The sequence below is a fragment of the Podarcis filfolensis genome (genome assembly GCF_964270895.1).
Source record: "Podarcis filfolensis genome assembly, chromosome: 7".
In the NCBI taxonomy this organism is placed as follows: domain Eukaryota; kingdom Metazoa; phylum Chordata; class Lepidosauria; order Squamata; family Lacertidae; genus Podarcis; species Podarcis filfolensis.
Genome location: NC_139603.1, coordinates 14431974 through 14453742, shown reverse-complemented (window position 1 = coordinate 14453742; position 21769 = coordinate 14431974). Strand labels below are relative to the sequence as shown.

The 21769-nt window shown below is 42.3% G+C and overlaps 1 protein-coding gene across 5 annotated transcripts in view; it reads left to right on the top strand.

Annotated features, from left to right (window-relative positions):
• Window positions 1-21769, top strand: part of CTNND2 (catenin delta 2) — a 245222-nt gene that overhangs the window by 102970 nt on the left and 120483 nt on the right. For all 5 annotated transcript variants that reach the window (XM_083623764.1, XM_083623763.1, XM_083623766.1 and 2 more), the window contains one exon: window positions 13825-13957. In XM_083623764.1, coding sequence (XP_083479890.1) covers window positions 13825-13957 — 133 coding nt within the window. The remainder of the gene's footprint in view (window positions 1-13824; window positions 13958-21769) is intronic.

Here is a 21769-nt window from a genome sequence, read left to right as displayed (position 1 = left end):
ATCCCGCCTTTCACTCCCCTTCAGGAGTCTCAAAGCGGCTAACAATCTCCTTTCCCTTCCTCCCCCACAACAAACACTCTGTGAGGTGAGTGGGGCTGAGAGACTTCAAAGAAGTGTGACTGGCCCAAGGTCACCCAGCAGCTGCATGTGGAGGAGCGGAGACACGAACCCGGTTCCCCAGATTACGAGACTACCGCTCTTAACCACTACACCACACTGGCTACACCACTAGGAGAAGAAGTCTAATGTTCCAAACAATAATTTAACTCGTGCGCCCCCATATGGAATCCCTCTTGGTATTGGTACCTAGAATAGGTCATCTTATCCAGAACCTGTGGAGGAATACATGGGGTTTTACACTGTTTTATGCCATGCCATAAATGGCATTCAGAATTGTTTTTGTTGGTGTTCATCTGTCTTGAGAGACAATAGAGTGAAGTCAAAAAAGCTGCTTTAGCACCACCAAAGTGATCTCCCCGGGGTGCAAGCCTAGGCAGTGTGTATGGAGGTCCTGGACTGCCCAGACGACAAGACTCAGTCTCACTGATGTGGTCCAGGGCATGGGTAGGCAAACTAAGGCCCAGGGCCCAGATCCCGCCCAATCACCTTCTAAATCCTGCTCGCGGTCGGATCGGGAATCAGTGTGTTTTTACATGAGTAGAATGTGTGCTGTTATTTAAAATGCACCTCTGGGTTATTTGTGGGGCATAGGAATTTGTTCATTGCCCCCCCCAAAAAAATATATAATCCGGCCCCACACAAGGTCTGAGGGACAGTGGACCAACCCCCTGCTGAAAAAGTTTGCTGACCCCTGGTCCAGAGGAAAGCAGAGCAATATATTTGGCCGCAAGCTTGGCTGCAGAAGTTTTTGTAAGGAGGCGTACAACGTCCCATCCAACCACCTGAGAAGACTGCACTCTAGATTTGTTTAGGGCTTATTCCTGAAGGTATCCTGCAAAGCAGCAGAGGCTTAGGATCAGAGTTTTACTTCTCCTGGATGGGCTATCTTCCCAGGTTGACGAGCCCCATCTGCTCCTCACTTCCCTCTACAAAAAGACCGCTTTCTTGGTCATGGGACCCACTATTTGTCTAGTCTGCTCAAATGGCTGGAACCTTTCTCTGCATTGCTAAGGAACTCTCTAACTCGAGGGTTTGAGACCCATTGGCTACCTCATCTGGTTTAGATGACCAGTCAAAGCCATTCCCAAGGTGTAGCCACTGTCACATGCTGACAGCTTCTAGGAGCCATAGGTGAGAGCTGAGTGCAGGGTGGGGGAACCAAAGATGGACAAACTATCCCAGAAGGAGCACAACATGCCCCCCACCAGAGGTGCTACCCCTCCCTTAACACCCCATACCCCCTCAGAATTGTTTACATGCATGATAAATGCATTGCACCGACTTCTCTCCTTTCAATCTCCAAGGAATTTCTTTTCCCAAAGCTAACCTAGCATTCTAGGCTCTTTTTTTCCACAAAACTGGCTCAGTGGAAGATCACCGCTGGAAAACAATAGATAGCCAAAATAAGAGTGAATCTGATTAAGTGGGAGCCCTTAGGATTTTAGGAGTCTCTATTTAGGGGTGAGAACATGTATGTAGTGATTGTTACAGAGAAATTGTTATATTTCTGTGACTTCTCACCATTATGTGTGTTTAACATTGCAGTTCATCAGTTATTCAGGGTCAGCTTCTGTGAGTGGAAATGTAAAATACCTTGGTTACCTTGGTCCTCGAAATTAATCCGTTCCAGGAGTCCATCGACTCTTGAAACGGTTCGAAAACCAAGACGCAGCTTCTGATTGGCTGCAGGAGCTTCCTGCACTCAAGCAGAAGCTGCGGAAGCCGTGTTGGATGTTCGCCTTCTGAAAAATGTTCGCAAACCAGAACATTTTGCGGCGTTTGGGGGCCGATTTGTTCAGGAGCCAAGCCATTTGAGTACCAAGGTACCACTGTACTATGAACTTGTTGTCAGTGTGGATAGAGGTCATAAAAACGAGACCAAAATCACAACAGAGTGAGTGCATAAACGTCTCATCTTACCCACAAAAGTTGTGACCTGCTGCTTCCTTCCCTTGGCTCTTAATCAAAGAGACTGACTCCTATTGCTGTAGAATTGCTCCCCATCCTTTTATGACCTAAGAGGTCACTGGATGAGACTGAGATCCCGTGAAGATGCGAGGGTGTCCTTTATGTGGACAAAGCAAGATATGGTCTTTCTCTCGCCTGAGGCTTTTGAGCTCCTTCCTGCCTTGTTGTTGTTGTTGTTGTTGTTGTTTAGTCATTTAGTCGTGTCCGACTCTTTGTGACCCCATGGACCAGAGCACGCCAGGCACTCCTGTCTTCCACTGCCTCCCACAGCTTGGTCAAACTCATGCTGGTAGCTTCGAGAACACTGTCCAACTGTCTCGTCCTCTCTCGTCCCCTTCTCCTTGTGCCCTCCATCTTTCCCAACATCAGGGTCTTTTCCAGGGAGTCTTCTCTTCTCATGAGGTGGCCAAAGTATTGGAGCCTCAGCACTCAGGGCTGATTTCCTTAAGAATGGATAGGCTTGATCTTCTTGCAGTCCATGGAACTCTCAAGAGTCTCCTCCAGCACCATAATTCAAAAGCATCAATTCTTCGGCGATCAGCCTTCTTTATGGTCCAGCTCTGACTTCCATACATCACTACTGGGAAAACCATAGCTTTTACTATATGGACCTTTGTTGGCAAGGTGATGTCTCTACCAGTTCCCCAAGGCAACAAGGCAAAGAATCTTTAAGCAGAAAGGCGCAAAGGATGCTTCTCTTTATCACCAACCACCACAAACTGCAGAGAGTTTATCTCTGGCTGTTTCTCTTAAGCAAGCTGTCCTCTCTGCCAGCTCCTGCAGGATGAACAGTAGTCCCCAGCCAGGATTCTATCCCACCCTATTTTGAGACTTGAGAAAGAAGCTCTTAGGAGAACGGTGTATTTCAAAGCATTTTTAAATCTGCAATATGCATCGCGACAAACTCTTGCAGGAAGAGAAAATAAAAATGATTTTTATGTTATTGTTGGTACATCATCAGTGTCTGTTCCAGTTTGCGGATAGATAGACCATATCCCATGCATGTTCAAATAGCCATGTTTAGGTTACTAAGATGCAGGGTATGTACATAAAAATAGAAAGATTTAGCATAAGGCAGAGAAAACAGCCATTTAACTGCTTATATTTCGTTAATGTTTTCATGGCCGCATAATATTTCACGAGTCTTATTTTGATGAAGCAGATTAAAGAACGGAAGCATGGATTTCAAACATTGATCCTGCATTCTGTGAGGCGTTAAGTCTAGCCTCATTTTCCACTGGGAATTAAATGGCCCACACTTTGCAGTCTAAATTAGAATTATTATTTTTTTTAAAAAAAAAGAAGAACAAGGAACTGCTCTGAAAACGAAGCCTGATTCAGACTCTATTAATCATTATGCTGCGTCTCTTGCTTACTCTGTGCCAATTGCTTTCAGTCTAATTTGATGAATTGGCTTTAGCAGTTTAAGTCTCAACTTATGCCTAGCAAGAATGGCAAAGCCATCCTTTTTGCTACTCCCTGACAAAGCCCCTTGATGCAAAGTGGTTTAAGAATTAGAAATAATAAATGCAGAGTTATTCCACGGCTCTAAGGACTGACCAAACAGCACATAGGTTACTGTATGGCAGGGTGCAAGTTGTAATCATTCCAGTACAGTTGTACCTTGAAAGTCGAACGGAATATGTTCCAGAAGTCCGTTCGACTTCCAAAACGTTTGGATACCAAAGCACTGCTTCAGGTTGGCTGCAGCCAATCGGAAGCCACAGAAGTCCTGCTGGCTTCCAAAAATAGTTCGCAAACCGGAACAGTCACTTCCTGGTTTGCGACGTTTGGGAGGCAAAACGTTCAGGAACTAAGCTGTTCGAAAACCAAGGTATGACTGTATTTCCCTTCCCCCGGACAGAGAGCAGTGGTGGCTCTAGTAATCAGAGCCTCCATGTATACCTGTGAATGTCAGGTAGTCGAAGGTAAAAGATGAAGGGTGTTGCTTTTATGCCTTCCCAGAAATATTCAGCTGACTCAAATTAGCTTTATGATCTGGTCCACCAGGACTCTTCTTGCATTCTTAATACAGTGGTACCTCGGGTTACATATGCTTCAGGCTACAGACTCCGCTAACCCAGAAATAGTGCTTCAGGTTAAGAACTTTGCTTCAGGATGAGAACAGAAATTGTGCTCCGGCGGCGCAGCAGCAGCAGGAAGCCCCATTAGCTAAAGTGGTGCTTCAGGTTAATAACAGTTTCAGGTTAAGTACGGACCTCCGGAACGAATTAAGTACTTAACCTGAGGTACCACTGTACAAGCAAACTTGTGCAATGCTCTTCTACTTTGGCAGCACTCATGGGTGGGTTAGCATCTTTTTAATTTCCCTTCTTACTTTTTTTCCTTTTCCTTTTTCCAAAGGCTATGCCAGTTGGAAAAAATGGCTTTAATGCTTTAAGAACACGCTAGATATCAAGCAGCTGCGAGAACTGTGGTTTAGAAAGCTTTTCAATACAGTCATACCTTGGGTTGCGAACGTGATCTGTTCGGGAGCCGCATTTCCAATCCGCAGTCTGAAGGGCTGCACGTGCGCGTGATGCGTTCCGGCACTTCTGCGTATGCATGTGACATCATTTTGTTTTTCTGCGCATGCGTAAGTGCTGAAACCAAGAAATAACCCGTTCCAGTACTTCTGGGTTAGGCGCAGTCTGCAACCCGAAAACGTGCAACCCGCAGCGTTCGTAACCTGAGGTATGACTGTAATTGTTTTGATACTTTTGCCCTGCATTCCTATTTTTACTCTGCTTCTCTGTAATAAAATTAAACTTACGAAAATATAAATCTTAGCGAAAACCACGTTAACAATAAAGCCAAATAACAAAAAGGCAGGGTTTTTTAAAAAAAAATCATAAAAAATATATTCGTCACAGCAGACTTAGAAGCATTTTTCTTTTTATGATAAATGTTTGGTGTCATTTTTCAACATATGGTTCCTACATAAATCTTCTCTCCAAAGTTGCTTGCAGGCAGTATTGCCCGGAAAGGGGTAGATGTTGGTGTCTGTGTTTCTGTATGCCAACTGCTTGATCAGATGCGAATGTTCTGCTCTAATAACGTAAATTAGCCGTAGACACTAACACATTGAAAATTAACCCTTGCAAGAATTGAAAATAAGGGACCTTTGTCATAACTGCCCTCACAGCTTCAGCGTAAAACTGGTGCTGAAAAAGTATCCTTGGGATGCCAAATGGTGAGACATACGCTCTTTAAAATGCCTGTGTTCTCTTAATCGTCACGCACATGTTCGTTTATAGCAGTTCCTCTCTGAAGCAGTTACCGGCACAATCCCATGCAAATGAAGATAAATGCTTCTCCCACAGCACTGCAGGCGACCAACAAATTGCTGGTGATTCTGCGGGGGGGGGGGGGCTTTTCACATTTTTATCCGTGTTTTAATCTTTCTTTCAAACATTGCCAAAATACGAAAGGGAGGTTGCATGCTTTACACGCTAATCATATTTCAATTTCATTGGGAATATTCACTCCAGTTGCTACAGTGCTGCAGCATTGCGGTCTTAGTCCATACCAGTGGTGTCACTCTGAAGTTATTATTGTCAAGTCAGTGCGCACCACAACCCTCCAACAGCCCCCACTCTGTGTCTAGGTATAGTTTGAATCTAGAGCAGATAGCAAGTTAGCTTAAGAGCAGGGAGTAAGGAAGGAATCTTCTTATCTTGGCTAGCAGTTAGAGCTCTGTTACCACGTTGCAGGTTGGCCACTTATGTCAATATGGTCAATGACCACCCAGCTACAGGGGAGTCCACATAAGGTTACATTCAATGAATATACAATCTGTGTACACATATAGTTGAGCTGCGCACTCATTCAACACTTGGGCTGTCTAGTATTCACATGTGTGCTGCTAGCAGAAGGAAACGTCTTCAGTGGCACTTACGAAAACATGCTGTTAAAGTAATTCGCCTTTGCCGACAATGAGGCATGCTGGGTCTGTTATCCTTCCTTAAACAGTTCCCTACTAAGACCAGCGTTCAGTGGAAAGAGTTGGGGCAGAGCGTCGAACATAACTTTACTGACTTCATTTTCTTGCTTTTGACTGTCAAGTGTCTTCTCTCGTTTTGGTGCATAACACTTGACCCAGAAAGGGGAGAGTTGCAGGGAAATGAGCAAATTCTTCTCAGTTTCTAGGCATACGGTAGATGGCTGCTGTTGCTCCAGTGAGAATGTTTCCTTAGCAAAAGAAAGAAATAAAGAGAGAGATTTGGCTTTAGCTGTAGTTCACTTAGTCTTATGTTGAATTTGGAGTGCTATTCGTGTACTTTGGGGTATTGTTTAGCTGGGGATTGTTGATGTTATAGGCATTATTTTTTGTATCTTTATTGCAGATCTTAATTATGATTTTTGTGGAAATTGTTTGGTTTGTGCATTTTTTGATTTATTTACGGCTACTTTTGTTGTTGTAATTCTTTATTTTTGTCATGTCCTAAGCCGCCTTGAGCATGGTTTGAACTATGGAAAGGCCGCATATCAATAAAATTATATATGTATGTATACTTCTTACTTGACTTTTACCATATTCAATACACTGAAGTTTCAATGTTGATGATTACTTGTTTCAAATTCACTGTGCGGCACTCTGGAAACCCTTCAGGGTTGAAGAATGAGGCATGAATACATGTAAATACATTATACAATCAGTGTAACATAGTAAGCTGCCTAATATTGAATCAGACTACTCTGTCAATCTAGCTAAGTTCTGCTTACTCTGAGAGTGGCTCAGTCTTCCACACCATCAGCTACCAAATCACTTTTTAACTGGGTGCAAATCATATGCTCCCCTACTGAGCTATATCGTAGGCTTGCCACATGTCTGGAATTTCCCAGACATACATGTAATACTGCAGAAATCGGCTAAATGTCTAAATGTTGGTTATTTGCAAAAAAAAAAAAAAAAAGTATCTCCACAACTTTGGGCAAACCTAAAAAATTTTTCAATAACTTTGCCCCCTGAAAGCTGAATTTTTTTTCTCTCCCCCCCCCCCCAAAAAAAATCATTGGGTTGAATCCAGTGAAGAAGATTAGATCAAAGTATACTTCCATGAGCTGGAGAGCATGGTTGATACTTTCTGTCATGATGATTATAAAAACACTCATCCTGAAACTCAAATATATCATAAGAATTAGCATCAAAAGGATAGCCTAGTAACAGGAGTTTTAAGTACTCATTCCCAATTAGCTCAGTGTCATCTGTGTTCATAGTAGCATCTGAATCTTGCTCAAGTTTATGGTGTTATGTTGTAGAACTGAGGCCCGCTTCTGTCTCTCAGAATTAGACGGTGATTAATTTAGAGTTTCGTGTCTTTCGTCTTTCATACGTTTTGAATTGTAAGACGCCTCACAACTTTTCAGTGGTGGGCATCTAACAAATGAGATAACAATTGGCTGTGTAATATTTTAACGCTTGTGATGCTGCAGTGGCCAGTGAACGGGGCAGGGACAGAGCCATGGATTGGGCTGGGCAGGGGGGTAGTCAGGTCAGCGCTTTGTGCATGCGCTGGATTGGTATCAGCGATGCTATCATAAGAGCCTACAAAACACAAAACACTGTTGCTGTATGTAGGTTTTATTTTATTTGTTTTTTATCTTATATTTTGGAGATGTACATCCAAGTTTTTTTTCCTTTAATTTTTTGGGGGCCCCCCAAGAGAGTGGGGCCCTATGCTATAGTTTGTTTAGCTTATACGTAAATCCGGCACTGTGTGGCTCCACAGCTCTGGATGTAATGTCAAAAACCATTTAGGTGGCTTGCCATTTTAGGGCTCTATGACACTGAAGCCCTTTGCAAAACACAACTAGTTACCAAGATGCCCTTTAATTTGTGAGTCTCTCCTTCATTCACACCTTTTAGGGATAGGTTACTGGCAGCTGGAATACTCAGTCTTGCACCTGGGTGTTTGTTCATTTTTGCAAATAATATTTGCTGGTATTTCCCACACAAATGAAGTTGCAGGATAAATGTCCCCCCCCCCAAAAAAAATAAATAAATCTGGAGTATCAGCAGGAGCTCTGAATGACCCTCTGGTGTTCCCGAGCTCCCCACTCCAATTTGCTAGTGTGGATAAACTGTAGAAAGAGTGTGTGTGTGTGTGTGTGTGTGTGTGTGTGTGTGTATGAACGACCTCGGTCCGTTATAAACTGTAGAATATTATATATATATATATATATATATATATATATATATATATATATGGGACGCGGGTGGCGCTGTGGGTTAAACCACAGAGCCTAGGACTTGCCGATCAGAAGGTTGGCGGTTCGAATCCCCGCGACGGGGTGAGCTCCCGTTGGCTGTTTAAAAAATAATAATCATGATATCATGATATCATGAATATATTTTTTAAAAAATAATATTAAGTCTTCTGGTCTGTTTGTCCCATAGCCTGAACCCAGCTACTGTGTGGTAATATGATGAAGAGGTAATATGCAATATGGAAAGTGAAAAGAAACAGCTATTGTAAATGCCTGGTGCCTTTTTCAGCACAGGGGAGCAACTCATGCTTTGGAGAGTAATGTTAGTAAATTTGTAAAGGTAAAGGAGGGACGCGGGTGGTGCTGTGGGTTAAACCACAGAGCCTAGGACTTGCCGATAAGAAGGTCGGCGGTTCAAATCCCTGCGACGGGGTGAGCTCCCGTTGCTCGGTCCCAGCTCCTTCCAATCTAGCCGTTCGAAAGCACGTCAAAGTGCAAGTAGATAAATAGGTACTGCTCCAGCAAGAAGGTAAACAGCGTTTCCCTGACCGTTAGGTCCAGTCGCGGATGGCTCTGGGGTTGTGGCGCTCATCTCGCTTTATTGGCTGAGGGAGCCAGTGTACAGCTTCTGGGTCATGTGGCCAGCATGACTAAGCCGTTTCTGGCAAACCAGAGCAGCGCACGGAAACGCCGTTTACCTTCCCACCGGAGTGCGGTACCTATTTATCTACTTGCCCTTTAATGTGTTTTCAAACTGCTAGGTTGGCAGGAGCAGGGACCGAGCAACGGGAGCTCACCCCATTGCGGGGATTCACACCGCCGACCTTCTGATCAGCAAGCCCTAGGCTTAGTGGTTTAGAACACAGCGCCACCCACACTGTAAATTTGTATTAAGTAAAAAAAACCAGTATCTACAACTGTCAGTGACAAATGTTAGATATACCTTGAACGTGATTCACTAAAACTAAATGTGAAAAATTGCTGTGATGCTAGACTGAGCAATAATTCAGTAGAATTCTGTCTCTGTTAGATCTTTAACAAAATTAAGTTAAGCGTATTGTGTTTAAACAGAGGCTTTGATCCAGAATTTGTATGACCAGAAACCGGATATTTGCAAGACTTCACCTCCCACTTGAAAACACACACATACACATATACACAAATGCTCTCCCCCCCTCCCTCAAACACTAGGAGACCTTCAGGAAATGACTGAGAGGCAAACTGCCTCCACCCAGTCTTCTCCAGTTTTCCTTCCTGCTACAGCCCCAGCATATCATATCCCAGGCCTTTCCTGATAGTCTTCCACCCTCTGAGAGAGGTTTTTTAGTGGGCTGGAGAGGTGGGAAAGCGTAGCTGAGCAAATGGCTTCTGCTCATGCAAACACTGGATTCAAGCCAGAATAGTCCATTGCAATCAATATTTGCAGTACTTGAAAATGGTCATTTTCCAAAGATATATTCCCTTAAGTCTCATTAGATTATGCTCACCATCTTTATTTTAAAACATTTGTTTTTAAAAAATTATAAGAATCTCGTACGCCTAGGGTATGGGGGAGTCATTAGAGTGGCTTAATTCAACATATTTTAGCTGCACATTTAGCTGCAAATTTAGCAACGGCTAAAAACAAATTTTAACAATTTTGCAGAGCCGTTATAAAGCGGCAATCACATACCAGTTTCTTACCTGCTTTGACGTTTGAGAATAAAAACAGATTTATTGCAAGCATAAACATTTGCTATGAAATTCTTCTCATAACAGCACAGAGGAAATGCATACTACAGGTCTTCTTTAAAAATTCAAAACAAAGAGATGTCCTATGCATTTGGAAAGCTTTGGCTTGCATTAATGTCTCCACATGAAATTTGTGAATTTGACTATCTGTACTACTTCTTGTGCAAGTACTCCTGCTGTTGGCTTCCTTTTATTCCCTCAATAACCCGGAAACAGCTAAAACAGAAATCACATTGTATGTAACTTACATGAAGGTTCTTCGAAATGTTTTGGATCAAAGGGGGGGGGGAAGTGTCTAACGCGGCTGTTAGAAGCTGATTTGACCACTTCACAGCCTTCACTGCTAGTTGCCAGGAGGTTCAGGGGCTCTACTGAATGGGGTAGGCTTTGAAATAGGGGTCTGAGGGAAAGGTTCCCCCCCCAAAAAAAATCAGACAGAGGCAACCTCTTCTGATGACTCCTGCTAATGGTAGTTGCCTCCACCAATTTTCCAGAAACCCTGTCTTCCACCATGCCAATGCCCATCCCATACATGAGGGTCCCCTACCTTTCTCCAGGGTGGGTTTTTTTGGGGGGGAGGTGGCCACCTTTCATTTCTATGGCTCCAACCCAATCGGTACAACCACATTTTAAAAAATAGTTTAACTGCCAAGCTTCTGTTTCATGCAAATTTACCAAGTACTTTAAGCCTGTCAAAAGATACATTAAACTGCCACTGGACCAATTTTTGTAAATTCTGGGTTGGATTCTAGCAACATGTTGACAAGAAGAGCTCACTAGCATGTTGAAGTGACTAGAGTATTGGGGTTTAAAGCGAGGAATCCAGTTATCCATGAGGAATCCAGTTATGAGTATATTATTTTCAGATATTACATTGCCAGTTTGAGTCCTCCATGGCTAACCTTCTGCACAGGGTTGTTCTGAGGCTAAAACACACCAGTGTGAGGAAAGACAACAAAATTAAATTGTAGGTTTTGCTTTAAAATAAAACAGAATGGAAAATAAAGATGGCTGTGTATGTGTATGTAACAGTGGTTCTACTACTCAGTTTTAATTAAACATTCATGGTTGAAACTGCCACTTCATTTCCTCTATTTGAAGAGATGCAGATGTATGAGTTACTCATGCAGTAGGAGTTTGCAAGTTGTCAGTTCATTTAGACTAAACTCGTATTGAAACGCAAAATCTGTCAGCTGCTAAAATCACTGTTTAGTAGAGACACAGGCTGTGTACGCATCCCCATTTACTCTGGCTCCAGTGCGCTCTCGCTGCTGGCTTTTCAATCGATGATGCAGAGCTCTCCTGTAGTTTCTTGAGAAATACTGCTATTTTTGATGCACTTTCCCTCAAACTAAACTTCAATCCGAAAGGAAAACTTGAGCTACATTCACTTTGCAGTTAAGCTGAGGTGTGTACATTTGAGAAAGTCATTGTACGTGTGTGGATGACAGCTCAGGCGCAGGTGACAGGATCGTGAAAAGGGGTTGGAGGCGTTGGTTGACCGCCTCTCTGGTGTGTACAACAACTTGAAACTCAGTGGAGGAGAACCACCTCACTGTGTTTTCAGTCGCTAATGTGTACATAGCCATGGAGAAATCTAAGTTAAGTAATTGCATCAAAGCAGAATATTCAGACTGAAAACTTGGCCTGAAATTTCGTCTCTGGTAAGACTATAACAACAGAACAGTTGTCAACCTGAGTGGCCAGTTAGTCCTTGTGGTGAATAATGTTGACTATGATTTCTGGAAAGTTCTGTACCTCAGGAGTAGGAAAACAGGCAGCAGATTTGCAGCAATCATGCAGTTTTGTATGTAATCGCAACTTTAACCACACGCCCCATTAGCTTTATTTAGTCATGATTTCTTTATGTGTGATTGCTGTTGATAAATATTTTGCAAAGTTTGGGAGGTGGATGTTTGATGGAAGATAACCACAAGTGCAAACATAACTCTGTGATAGAGAACATGAGAAATTATTAAATTTAATATGGGTCAAATACATATCTCATCCTTTTCTACAAAGGAGATTTAAGAATTTTCTGCAGTCCGGCTACTTTTGATTTCTTCAAAAAAGAGATACATATTGTTCATATACATTTTTCTAGAGGCTAAGCATTAATTAAGGGACTAATAAAATGTTCTGGGTTGCATCCAACTCTGCATGCAGAATTCTGTTCATGTAACAGGACTTCTCCTTCCCCTCCTCTCCCTGCACACCCTCAAAAACTGCTCAGAGGCATCCTCCAACCTTCTGGAGCAGATTATGAGGTGCTTGGAAGGGAAGAGGATGGGAATGAGTTGGAAGGGACCACAAGGATCATCTAATCTAACCCCCTATGTTGTAGAAGTCTGCTGCACTAAGGGAACAGCAACACTCAATATGACCCTATAGGTTTGCTTTGATATACTTGTTCTAAACTTCCCATTCAACATCCCACACAAGCAAAAATTAACAGCCTTTATAGCAATTCTGGGGAACGATTATCCATTTGGGTTGTTGAAATAGATGTTTAGTTATATTGTACTGTGTCCAAACTTAGTAGACTTATTAAAATCAACAGAATTTGGTGGTTCTGACTAACTTAGGTCCAGTTGATTTCAGGGAGTTCTGTTCTAATTTTGACTAAGTCGGGATCCAGCCCTCTGTCCTGAGCACCTTTGGTCTTGCATGCTCATCTTCAAATTAGTTGTTGCAGTAATCGCCCAACTCTTCCTCAGACAGTCATCATTCTCTGAACTTATTTCCTGGTTTTCATAGTTTGGGAGTTTGCACATATCCATGCACATAAACCCATTTCTCAAGCAGACACATTTTGACAGCTCTCACTTCTTGGTGCAGCTGGAGGTTAGTGATAGATCAGGTTCTGATAGATGCTTCACCTACTTTTGATTTTGTGCTGCTTCTTGACAATTGCTCGATCCTTCGTTGTGGCTCAATGCCATGTCCGTGTCCCCTTCCTCCTCTCTAGAGGTAGTGAGGGGTGGGGTTATACCACAAATAAGAAGCAAATGGTGGTGGGGATGAAGTGTTTGGTTGTGGTTTGTGATATAGAAATATGGATTTTGAGCGTAGGTTGGCACACAATAAGTCATGAAGTGTACCAAGTGCTCATGGTGCATCCAGGTAGATAATGTGAGAAAACAGTGAGCACATTTGTAACTTGGGTGCGTTTCCAAACTTGATTCAACCCTGGGATATTTTCCTGTAAGAACACTGCATTGGTCCAATCTAGTTTAAGATAAGGAGCATGAGGATTTTGCATGCTTGTAGGCATAGTGCCAGTCTCAAGGCTCTGAACTAAGGAGAACTGGCATCCCACAGTTGAGCCCATGTTCTTCATTGCAGTCCTGTGGAGCGCTTTAGGAAATGCCTGTCCTCTGATACTGCTTCTCTCCCAACTCCCAGCCCAGATCTGGTACTTGGGATAGGCTCTGTTCATCGTCAGTGAGAAAGCATGGTTGTGCATAATGGCTGTGTTTCTGTATGTTTTTTTGTTTTCTTAATCTTTATCAGGGCTTCCTATAGTGCATTTCATTTCTATTATTTTTGAATAATAGAACTTTGAGAAAACTAATCTAGCCAAAGTTACCTTTCTCTAATCACAGTGGTTTTTAAATTTCTGGGTAGTCATGATACTGGTTACCGTCTACCTTCATTATGGCAGTGATACCAACAACAAAAAACCCTACACATTTCCTGAGCTTGGTGCATTAAAACTATGGGCATGAACAAGTATAGGTGTTGCTGTCGTCATTAGAGCAACTGCTAAATCCCTTCTCGTTTCTTTGTGCACAGAGAGTTTGGATGGAGAGACCCGGAACTTCCAGAAGTCATTCAGATGTTACAGCATCAGTTCCCCTCAGTACAATCCAATGCTGCTGCCTACTTACAGCACCTCTGCTTTGGAGACAATAAAATAAAAGCTGAGGTAAGAGAATTAGTTGTTTAAAACGTGTGTATGTGTAACATATGTATGCTAAACCACTGTTGAAATTCTAAGCTGCCTTTTTCTTTATGGAGAACTCCAGGAGAACTTCCTATCTGTGCTGTGGCTTACTCCGTGCCAGTGTGGTGTAGTGGTTAAGAACGGTAGTCTTGTAATCTGGTGAACCGGGTTCGCTTCCCCGCTCCTCCACATTCAGCTGCTGGGTGACCTTGGGCTAGTCACACTTCTCTGAAGTCTGTCAGCCTCACTCGCCTCACAGAGTGTTTGTTGTGGGGGAGGAAGGGAAAGGAGAATGTTAACCACTTTGAGAGTCCTTAGGGTAGTGATAAAGCGGGATATCAAATCCAAACTCTTCCTCCTCCTCCTCCTCCTCCTCCTCCTCCTCCTCCTCCTCCTCCTCTTCTTCTTCTTCTTCTTTGTTGCCTTTTTGTGAGGCACACTTCATGAACTGAGGTTTTTTTTGGGGGGGGGCTTTTTATTCTGTCATTGGGCTGTGTACCAAATTTCAGATTTCTCTCTGTTGTGGAAGTACCTTAAACTTTTTTGATATCACCTTACATAAAGCTTTTAGTTACAGGCAGGTAGAGGACAAGGGAGCTTCAGAACTATTGTTCATATAGCTATTTCCAGAACATAGGGAGGCAGATGAGCACTGTAATAATAATCTCTTGATCATATATGTATTCCCTCTCATTACAGACATGTGTATTGCTATTAAAGTGTACTGTTTCCTTGATTGGTTGGACTACAGCAAGCCATGCCTCCTGGGAACGGTCACATTCACATAAAATTATTTGAATCAGTGATACTTTTTGTAATATAGTTATATTGAAAGTTATAGTTAGCCTGATGCCCTGCTCTCTCATATCTCTGTTGAAAGAAATTGGTGTTTTGTTTTGTTTTTAAAAAAGGATCTGCACCAGAGTCAAATGTGTTACAACCTCATTTTCGCCAACATTTAATGTTTCTGCTTAGCATAGATGCTTCCTAGAAGATGCATCTTTGCCCTTAGCCTGGCTTCATTCATAATGGTGGCTTGAGGACTTTCATCACTTGCTGACTCCATAGATGTCCATTCTGCCCCTGACCATACTGATTGCAGTGTGCATCTGCTGTGATCATCAGAATTGTAGGAGGAACATGTCTCTGGACCTCCATTTAATCCCTGTAATTTAGGATGGTTGTGTGTGTTTAGGCACGGAGCCATTTGCCTATGTGGACCAAATGATGAAAAGACTAAAAGGATTGTATTTTATAAAGTCTTCACATCATAGAGTTAGATTGGAATCCCTTGAGCACTAGCAAGTATACAGATGGAAAGTTGTTAATTTGTCAACTAACTTCAAAAAGTCCCTTAGGATCCTAGCTTTCGATGAGCTGACCCATCCACTCTGCTTATTGGATTTTTTTATATGTAAACAAGATTCTTCATAGCAATTAGAGTTGTGTCTGCAAGGCCAGAAAATGTGGTTTTACTTGCTCCTTCCTTTGGCTGCAGTGAACCAATAATTGTGAAGCCATTGCTTGCATATATTGAGTAAAACACAATGTTGTGGAATGTGTTTTTTATGTGCTGATACAACATATTTCTCACTAACCATAACCTGCAGTTGTACATGCTTTTCCGCCATTATGTATGAGCCCTTTGTCATTTTTTGAGACCTGTACTATGCTTCCGATGCAAAATGCCCTGGTTTTGGGCCACTTTAGTCCCACTGGAAATCAATTTCAATGGCACTAAAATGACTTTAATCCTAACATTCTAGTTGAACCCACATATGAGTTGCAGACTCCTTTTTTCACCCCTCTGGACCTATACTTCCTAATTTTTAAAATGCTTTTTCTCTACTCAGTTGCTTAGTGCAGTTTGCAGCAAATGACTATTCTGAAATCACAATTGGAGGGGAAAATAAGTAGAAAATCATTTTTTTGTCTATAATCAGTAACGATGATTCAAGCTGTTACATGCAACTATAACAAGCAGTAAGAGCTCTTTGCACTTCAGTACAATTTGTAAATTGCTGGTTTCTCTTTTAGGTAAAATTGTGTTCATAATCTTCCCCCACCCTCCCCACACACACAAGGAAAAGAGACTGTAGCTTGAAATACATTGCCCCTGTTTGGGTGACTTCTTGGCTGTCTGGTTAGATTCCTGGATCCCAATATATTAAAAGGACACTTGGCAGAGATGATGATTGTTTCCTGGGCAGGAGCCTCAAGCTGGTTCCTTAGGTGTCAAAAACCATTAACTTACTCACAAAACACCCCTCATGTTTGCTTTTGTTGATTTCATCTGGAAGGATTTTAATTTTTCCTTTCCAGCTCTTACAATGAAGCATGAATAATTTAAGTGAACTAAATGATTACCATTAGGATCAACTCCATTAGGAAGATCCAGGGCCCCCCCCCCTTTGCTATGTTTAAATATTGCCAGTACTTTTTTTAAAATTGGCAAAAACGACACCGCTGACATTGGTTGCCATATATCTGGATTTCCCTGCACATTTAGCCAATTTTTGCCCGGACACCGCTTGAGGCTACAGTATTCCAGATATGTTCGCAACTCACATGGTGAGTTCTGGCACTTCTTTTTCTAGAAAAATAGCCCTGCACATCATTTCCCTAGTTTTGTATATTGTGTCTATTTGAACACACACACAATTAAACTGTAGTCAATAACTAAGACCATGGCCACTGGTCCTATCACCTCCTGGCAAATAGAAGGGGAAGAAATGGAGGGAGTGAGAGATTTTACTTTCTTGGGTTCCATGATCACTGCAGACGGTGACAGCAGTCACAAAATTAAAAGACGCCTGCTTCTTGGGAGAAGAGCAATGACAAACCTAGACAGCATCTTAAAAAGCAGAGACATCACCTTGCCGACAGGTCCATATAGTTAAAGCTATGGTTTTCCGAGTATTGACACATGGAAGTGAAAGCTGGACCATAAAGAAGGCTGATCGCTGAAGAATTGATGCTTTTGAATTATGGTGCTGGAGGGGACTCTTGAGAGTCCCATGAACTGCAAGAAGATCAAACCTATCCATTCTTAAGGAAATCAGCCCTGAGTGCTCACTGGAAGGACAGATCATGAAGCTGAGGCTCCAATACTTTGGCCACCTCATGAGAAGAGAAGACTCCCTGGAAAAGACCCTGATGTTGGGAAAGACGGAAGGCAGTGGAAGACAGGAGTGCCTAGCATACTCTGGTCCAATGGGGTCACGAAGAGTCAGACACGACTAAACAACAACAATAATAACTGATTTTTATATAACATGGTAGCCCTGTATACAGTGTTTAGTATTGAAAGGGAACGGATGAGAGATTTTTCAGCTGAAGGGCTGCAAGCGAACAGAATTGGTTTGGTGAAATGACAGGCTATTTGAGGAGGTTGTTAGCTGCCCAGGAAAAGTTGCTTCAACTAATAACAATTCTTGTCATGCCTAAAATCTTCCTTACTATGAAGGAAAAGCAAGGAGAGATGGGGAGTGGTGGAAAGGGCACTATGTATTTTAGAAAACTTAATACATAACTTTTTTTCACTCTTGTTAAAAACAAGGTCCATTCTTCTGAAGCAATTCCTTGTGATTTTAAAGACACGTAAGTCTTTTGTATGAGGTCACCCAACAAAAGAATTGAATTGTTCAGTTTTCACATGCCAATATCATTTTGCTCTGAAAGAAAATGGCAGCCTGTCATTGGTAGCAATGACACAGCAGGTCACATAAGGTTTTGGCTTCCTGTATGCTAGAAAATTAATTTCACCTATGAAAGCCACAATAGCAGCAGTTTGGGTGAGGATGTGAAATAAGGGTCCAGTAGCCAGTGAACTCTTCATTCCATTTCTTTGGCTTCCTTACATCCTTAACAGACACCTCTTTAAGTGACAGTAGTGGTTTCATTCACTTCATGCTTTTTTGGTTGTCATGTCATGTTATTTCATTATAAACTACTTAATGTTTTAAAAATCTGTAAGCCATATACAATATAAATGCAAGCAATATCATTAAAATCAAGTGAACGCATGATGGAAACTAGAAACATTTCCCTCTACCCGTTTTCTGTTAAAAATATAGCCTCTGCTAGTTTTGTTCTAGTAGGTTGGCACAATTTGTGGCCCTCAAAGCCAAACATGGCCCACTAGAAATGAAGGGTCTGCAAGAGGCTTGTCAACCCCCGTTTTTGGTACTTTCATGCAGATAGGAAAAAGAAGTTTGCGATGAGTTCTTCAGACCTTCTATAGAGATTCAAGTAAAACTAGAAAGGGATGTTGTGTTTAAAATGAGTCATTGTTTTAAAATGAGTTTTAGCTATATTTTGGAGATGGATTGCAAACAGTTTTGGATTTCCATGAAAAACCAGCAAACACATACCATCAAATTTGAGCATAGATTTCCGGCAAATGTCTGGTTTCCAAGCTGTGTTGCGTATGAAAGAGAACAGTTGGCCCATGATACATACAAAAGCCACCTTCCTTGAACATCTTTTTCTGGGAATATGGAGACTTTTCTTTAGTGGGTACATCTCATCAGAAGTACAGGCTGCATATGTACGATTACCTTTAGGGCAAATACAAAGAACATTTTTCCCATTGAAGAATTTGGGGTACTTGTTATTTAAAGGTTGTTGCAAATTGTAATCCTGTAAAGGATAAACTATAGCGACCAGAATTCCTTGGGGTGTGTGGATGTGATTCAAATGTGCTTTAAAGGTACAGTGTGTATGATGTCCCTGTTTGAGGAAGGGGAAGGGAATGCCTTTGCCTCCTTGTCAACCCAATGAGGGTCCCAATGAGGCCTTTCCTTCAAAGGAAGGGGCAGCGTTAGAGCTTCCAGGGACCTTGCAGGAGCAGTCAACTTTCCTTGCCCTGTCAGTTGCATGGCTATTGCCCATATCGTCATGGCAACAGATTTCCCCTCCTTCATCCATCTAACTTGACTAAGGAGTTTACATGCGACACTTCTCCATCACTGCTTCTTAAATCTTGGAATAAGCAAGATCGAGTCTTTTGTAATAAAAACGAAATGATTGTAGCCCAATGTATAAACAAAATGTGTATTCCTATAACTTGCCCACTCACAACAATCTAGAAAAGTTGACGATCTTCAGATTTTCTTTGTTTATTTATGAATGAGACTATTCGTTCCTTCGAATGCTCTGTTACTATTGCAACGTTAAACAATCTTATTACAAGATTTGCTGATTTTGCAGGGTTCTCATTCTCCAGATCATTTGTTTTATATTCCCCCAGAATGACTGTCCTAAAAAGTCAGCCCATGGAGCATGCTTATTTTTAATTATAATCATTATTATTTCTGTTGATTTCCCCCCTCCCATTTTTTTTAATTGAAAAAAATGTTTTAACTTCTAGAATTTTGCTGTCATCTTGGAGCCTCTTGAGGCTGACATATACCTTTTTTGCCATTGTTTTGATGAGATTCTTGTAGAGAAATTAGCTATGCTTGTTTTATGAAAGCACACTATTCAAACTCTTAAGCCATATTTTTGTCTTAGACTTCTGACATCTCATCTCTCTCTTGGACTTCAGTTGCACGTCTTGGGAAGCAAAACTGTGGTGTACCAAGACTGCACAAATATACAGGCCCCTGGATAGGAACAAATTTTGATCACACCTTGAGATTATCAAGGAGCAGTGTTTTTTGTAAAACAAATGAATAAATAAATAATCAGGTGCTACTACTTATATACAGTGGTACCTCGGGTTAAGTACTTAATTCGTTCCGGAGGTCCATTCTTAACCTGAAGCTGTTCTTAACCTGAAGCACCACTTTAGCTAATGGGGCCTCCTGCTGCTGCCGCGCCGCCGGAGCACGATTTCTGTTCTCATCCTGAAGCAAAGTTCTTAACCTGAGGTACTATTTCTGGGTTAGCGGAGTCTGTAACCTGAAGCATCTGTAACCTGAAGCATATGTAACCTGAGGTACCACTGTATTAATAAAACATCATAGGTGCCAGCACAAAATGGCTGTCAAGTGCAGCGAAGAGAGAGACGAGAGAGGGGCCAATACTCTATACTGGTGAGTTCTATCACCAAAAAAAAGTCCTTGTGAGGAGAGCTTAGCCATGAGCCAGGTTCAAACAACATGTTAAGCCAAACCTTACCTCAGCTCAGCTCAGCAAATACCTGAAAGAGACTTTTCAGGAGCAAAGCTGTTGTGAATGACTCACTGGGACCTGAATATTCTCACAATCCATTAAGCCATTAAGCGTGTCATATGAACCACGCCATTTTCTCTCCCACCCCCTTTCAACGTAACATTTTCCAAAGCGGGTTTACAATCCAGATAACGATACCAACCTGGAGGGCTGCTTTTTTGGAGAATGTATGTGGAAGACTTAAAACTAGAGTTAAATAAATTATTATTTATCATTCTCTGTTGATGTGCAGTTCCTGTTAGCTGTGCTTCTCAATCTTATCTGAGTTTGAAATTGTGCATTCTCCTCCACCCTACAGAAAGAGCAAATCACTTGTGATTTCTCCTGCTTACCTCGCCTGTACATCATGCCAAAACAGCTTTTACATCACCAGAACCAAAACTCCTTGTTTGTTCTGGTGAGGTTCTCCTCTCAGCTCTTTGCAGACCTAGCAACTGCCAGATCAGACACTGGTTGTAATCAATAACAGTTTTGCCAGATTAGTTCTCTGTGTGTAGAGATAATTTGCTGTAGCTCTATTCCAGAATTATATTAGCTGGTGTGATTTTAATTCTAAAGGTATGTGTAATGGCTTTAGAGGTTGCTTGTGCGTAAGTTACCGCCGCTCTGGGCTAGGTTGCCTGGTTAAACCGTTTCTGTCTGGACAGCCATCCACTCCGTGGCTGTTCAGTCGCTAGCAGAATCCGTCAGTGGGCGTTTCTTGAACCTCTTCCAGCAAAGAAGTTCTTTGACGCCAAGTCGCCGCCTACTTTCCCTGCGCGGAAGTCTTCTGCGCAGGGTGGGTGTGGGTAGCGGAGGACCTGTGCTCTCCTCGCTGGTCTCCTGCGAAGAGTCCTGGAGCCTCCTCTCTGCTTCCCCCATCGGCCCCCCTCTATCCCTGGTGTTGTGCTGATTTTCTTCCCCAGCCGGAGATCTGCCTCTCTCCCTGCTTGGCCCCTCTCCAGCATCGCTGTGGAGCCTCGCCTCCTCCTCTAGTTCCGATGGCAGTTCCCTGACAGTATGGAAGAACCAATTTTGCAATTCATAGCGGTTAAAATAAATTAGATCTTGGAACTGACTTGAACAGAGTGGGGATTACAGTCATACCTTGGATCTTGAACGCCCTGGAACTCAGACGTTTTGGCTCCCAAACGCCGCAAACCCAGAAGTGATTGTTCTGGTTTGCAAGTGTTCTTTTGGAACCTGAATGTCCGATGGAGCTTCCGTGGCTTCTGATTGGCTGCAGGAGCTTCCTGCAGCCAATCAGAAGCCACAATTTGGTTTTGGAAGTCAAACGGACTTCCGGAATGGATTCCATTCAACTTCCAAGGTACAACTGTGTATGAATTGCACATGTATTATGGGAGATAGCCAACAAAATCATTCTGCAAGTGCAAGGGCTCTTGGCTGTTCAACAGAACCCCTCTGTTCTGGATTTCCCCTCAACCCTCTGGAGCAAATGGGGGGCACAAAGAGCGAGGGTAGTTCTGTTACGCAATCAGAAATCCTTACACAAAGGGGACTACTTCAATAGTTGCATTAGATGTATACTTTATTAACAGCTCAAGCCGCACTTTCCAATACATTCTCAAATTCAAAATAGCACTTGCAATTCCACTAGAATTATTCACTATATTT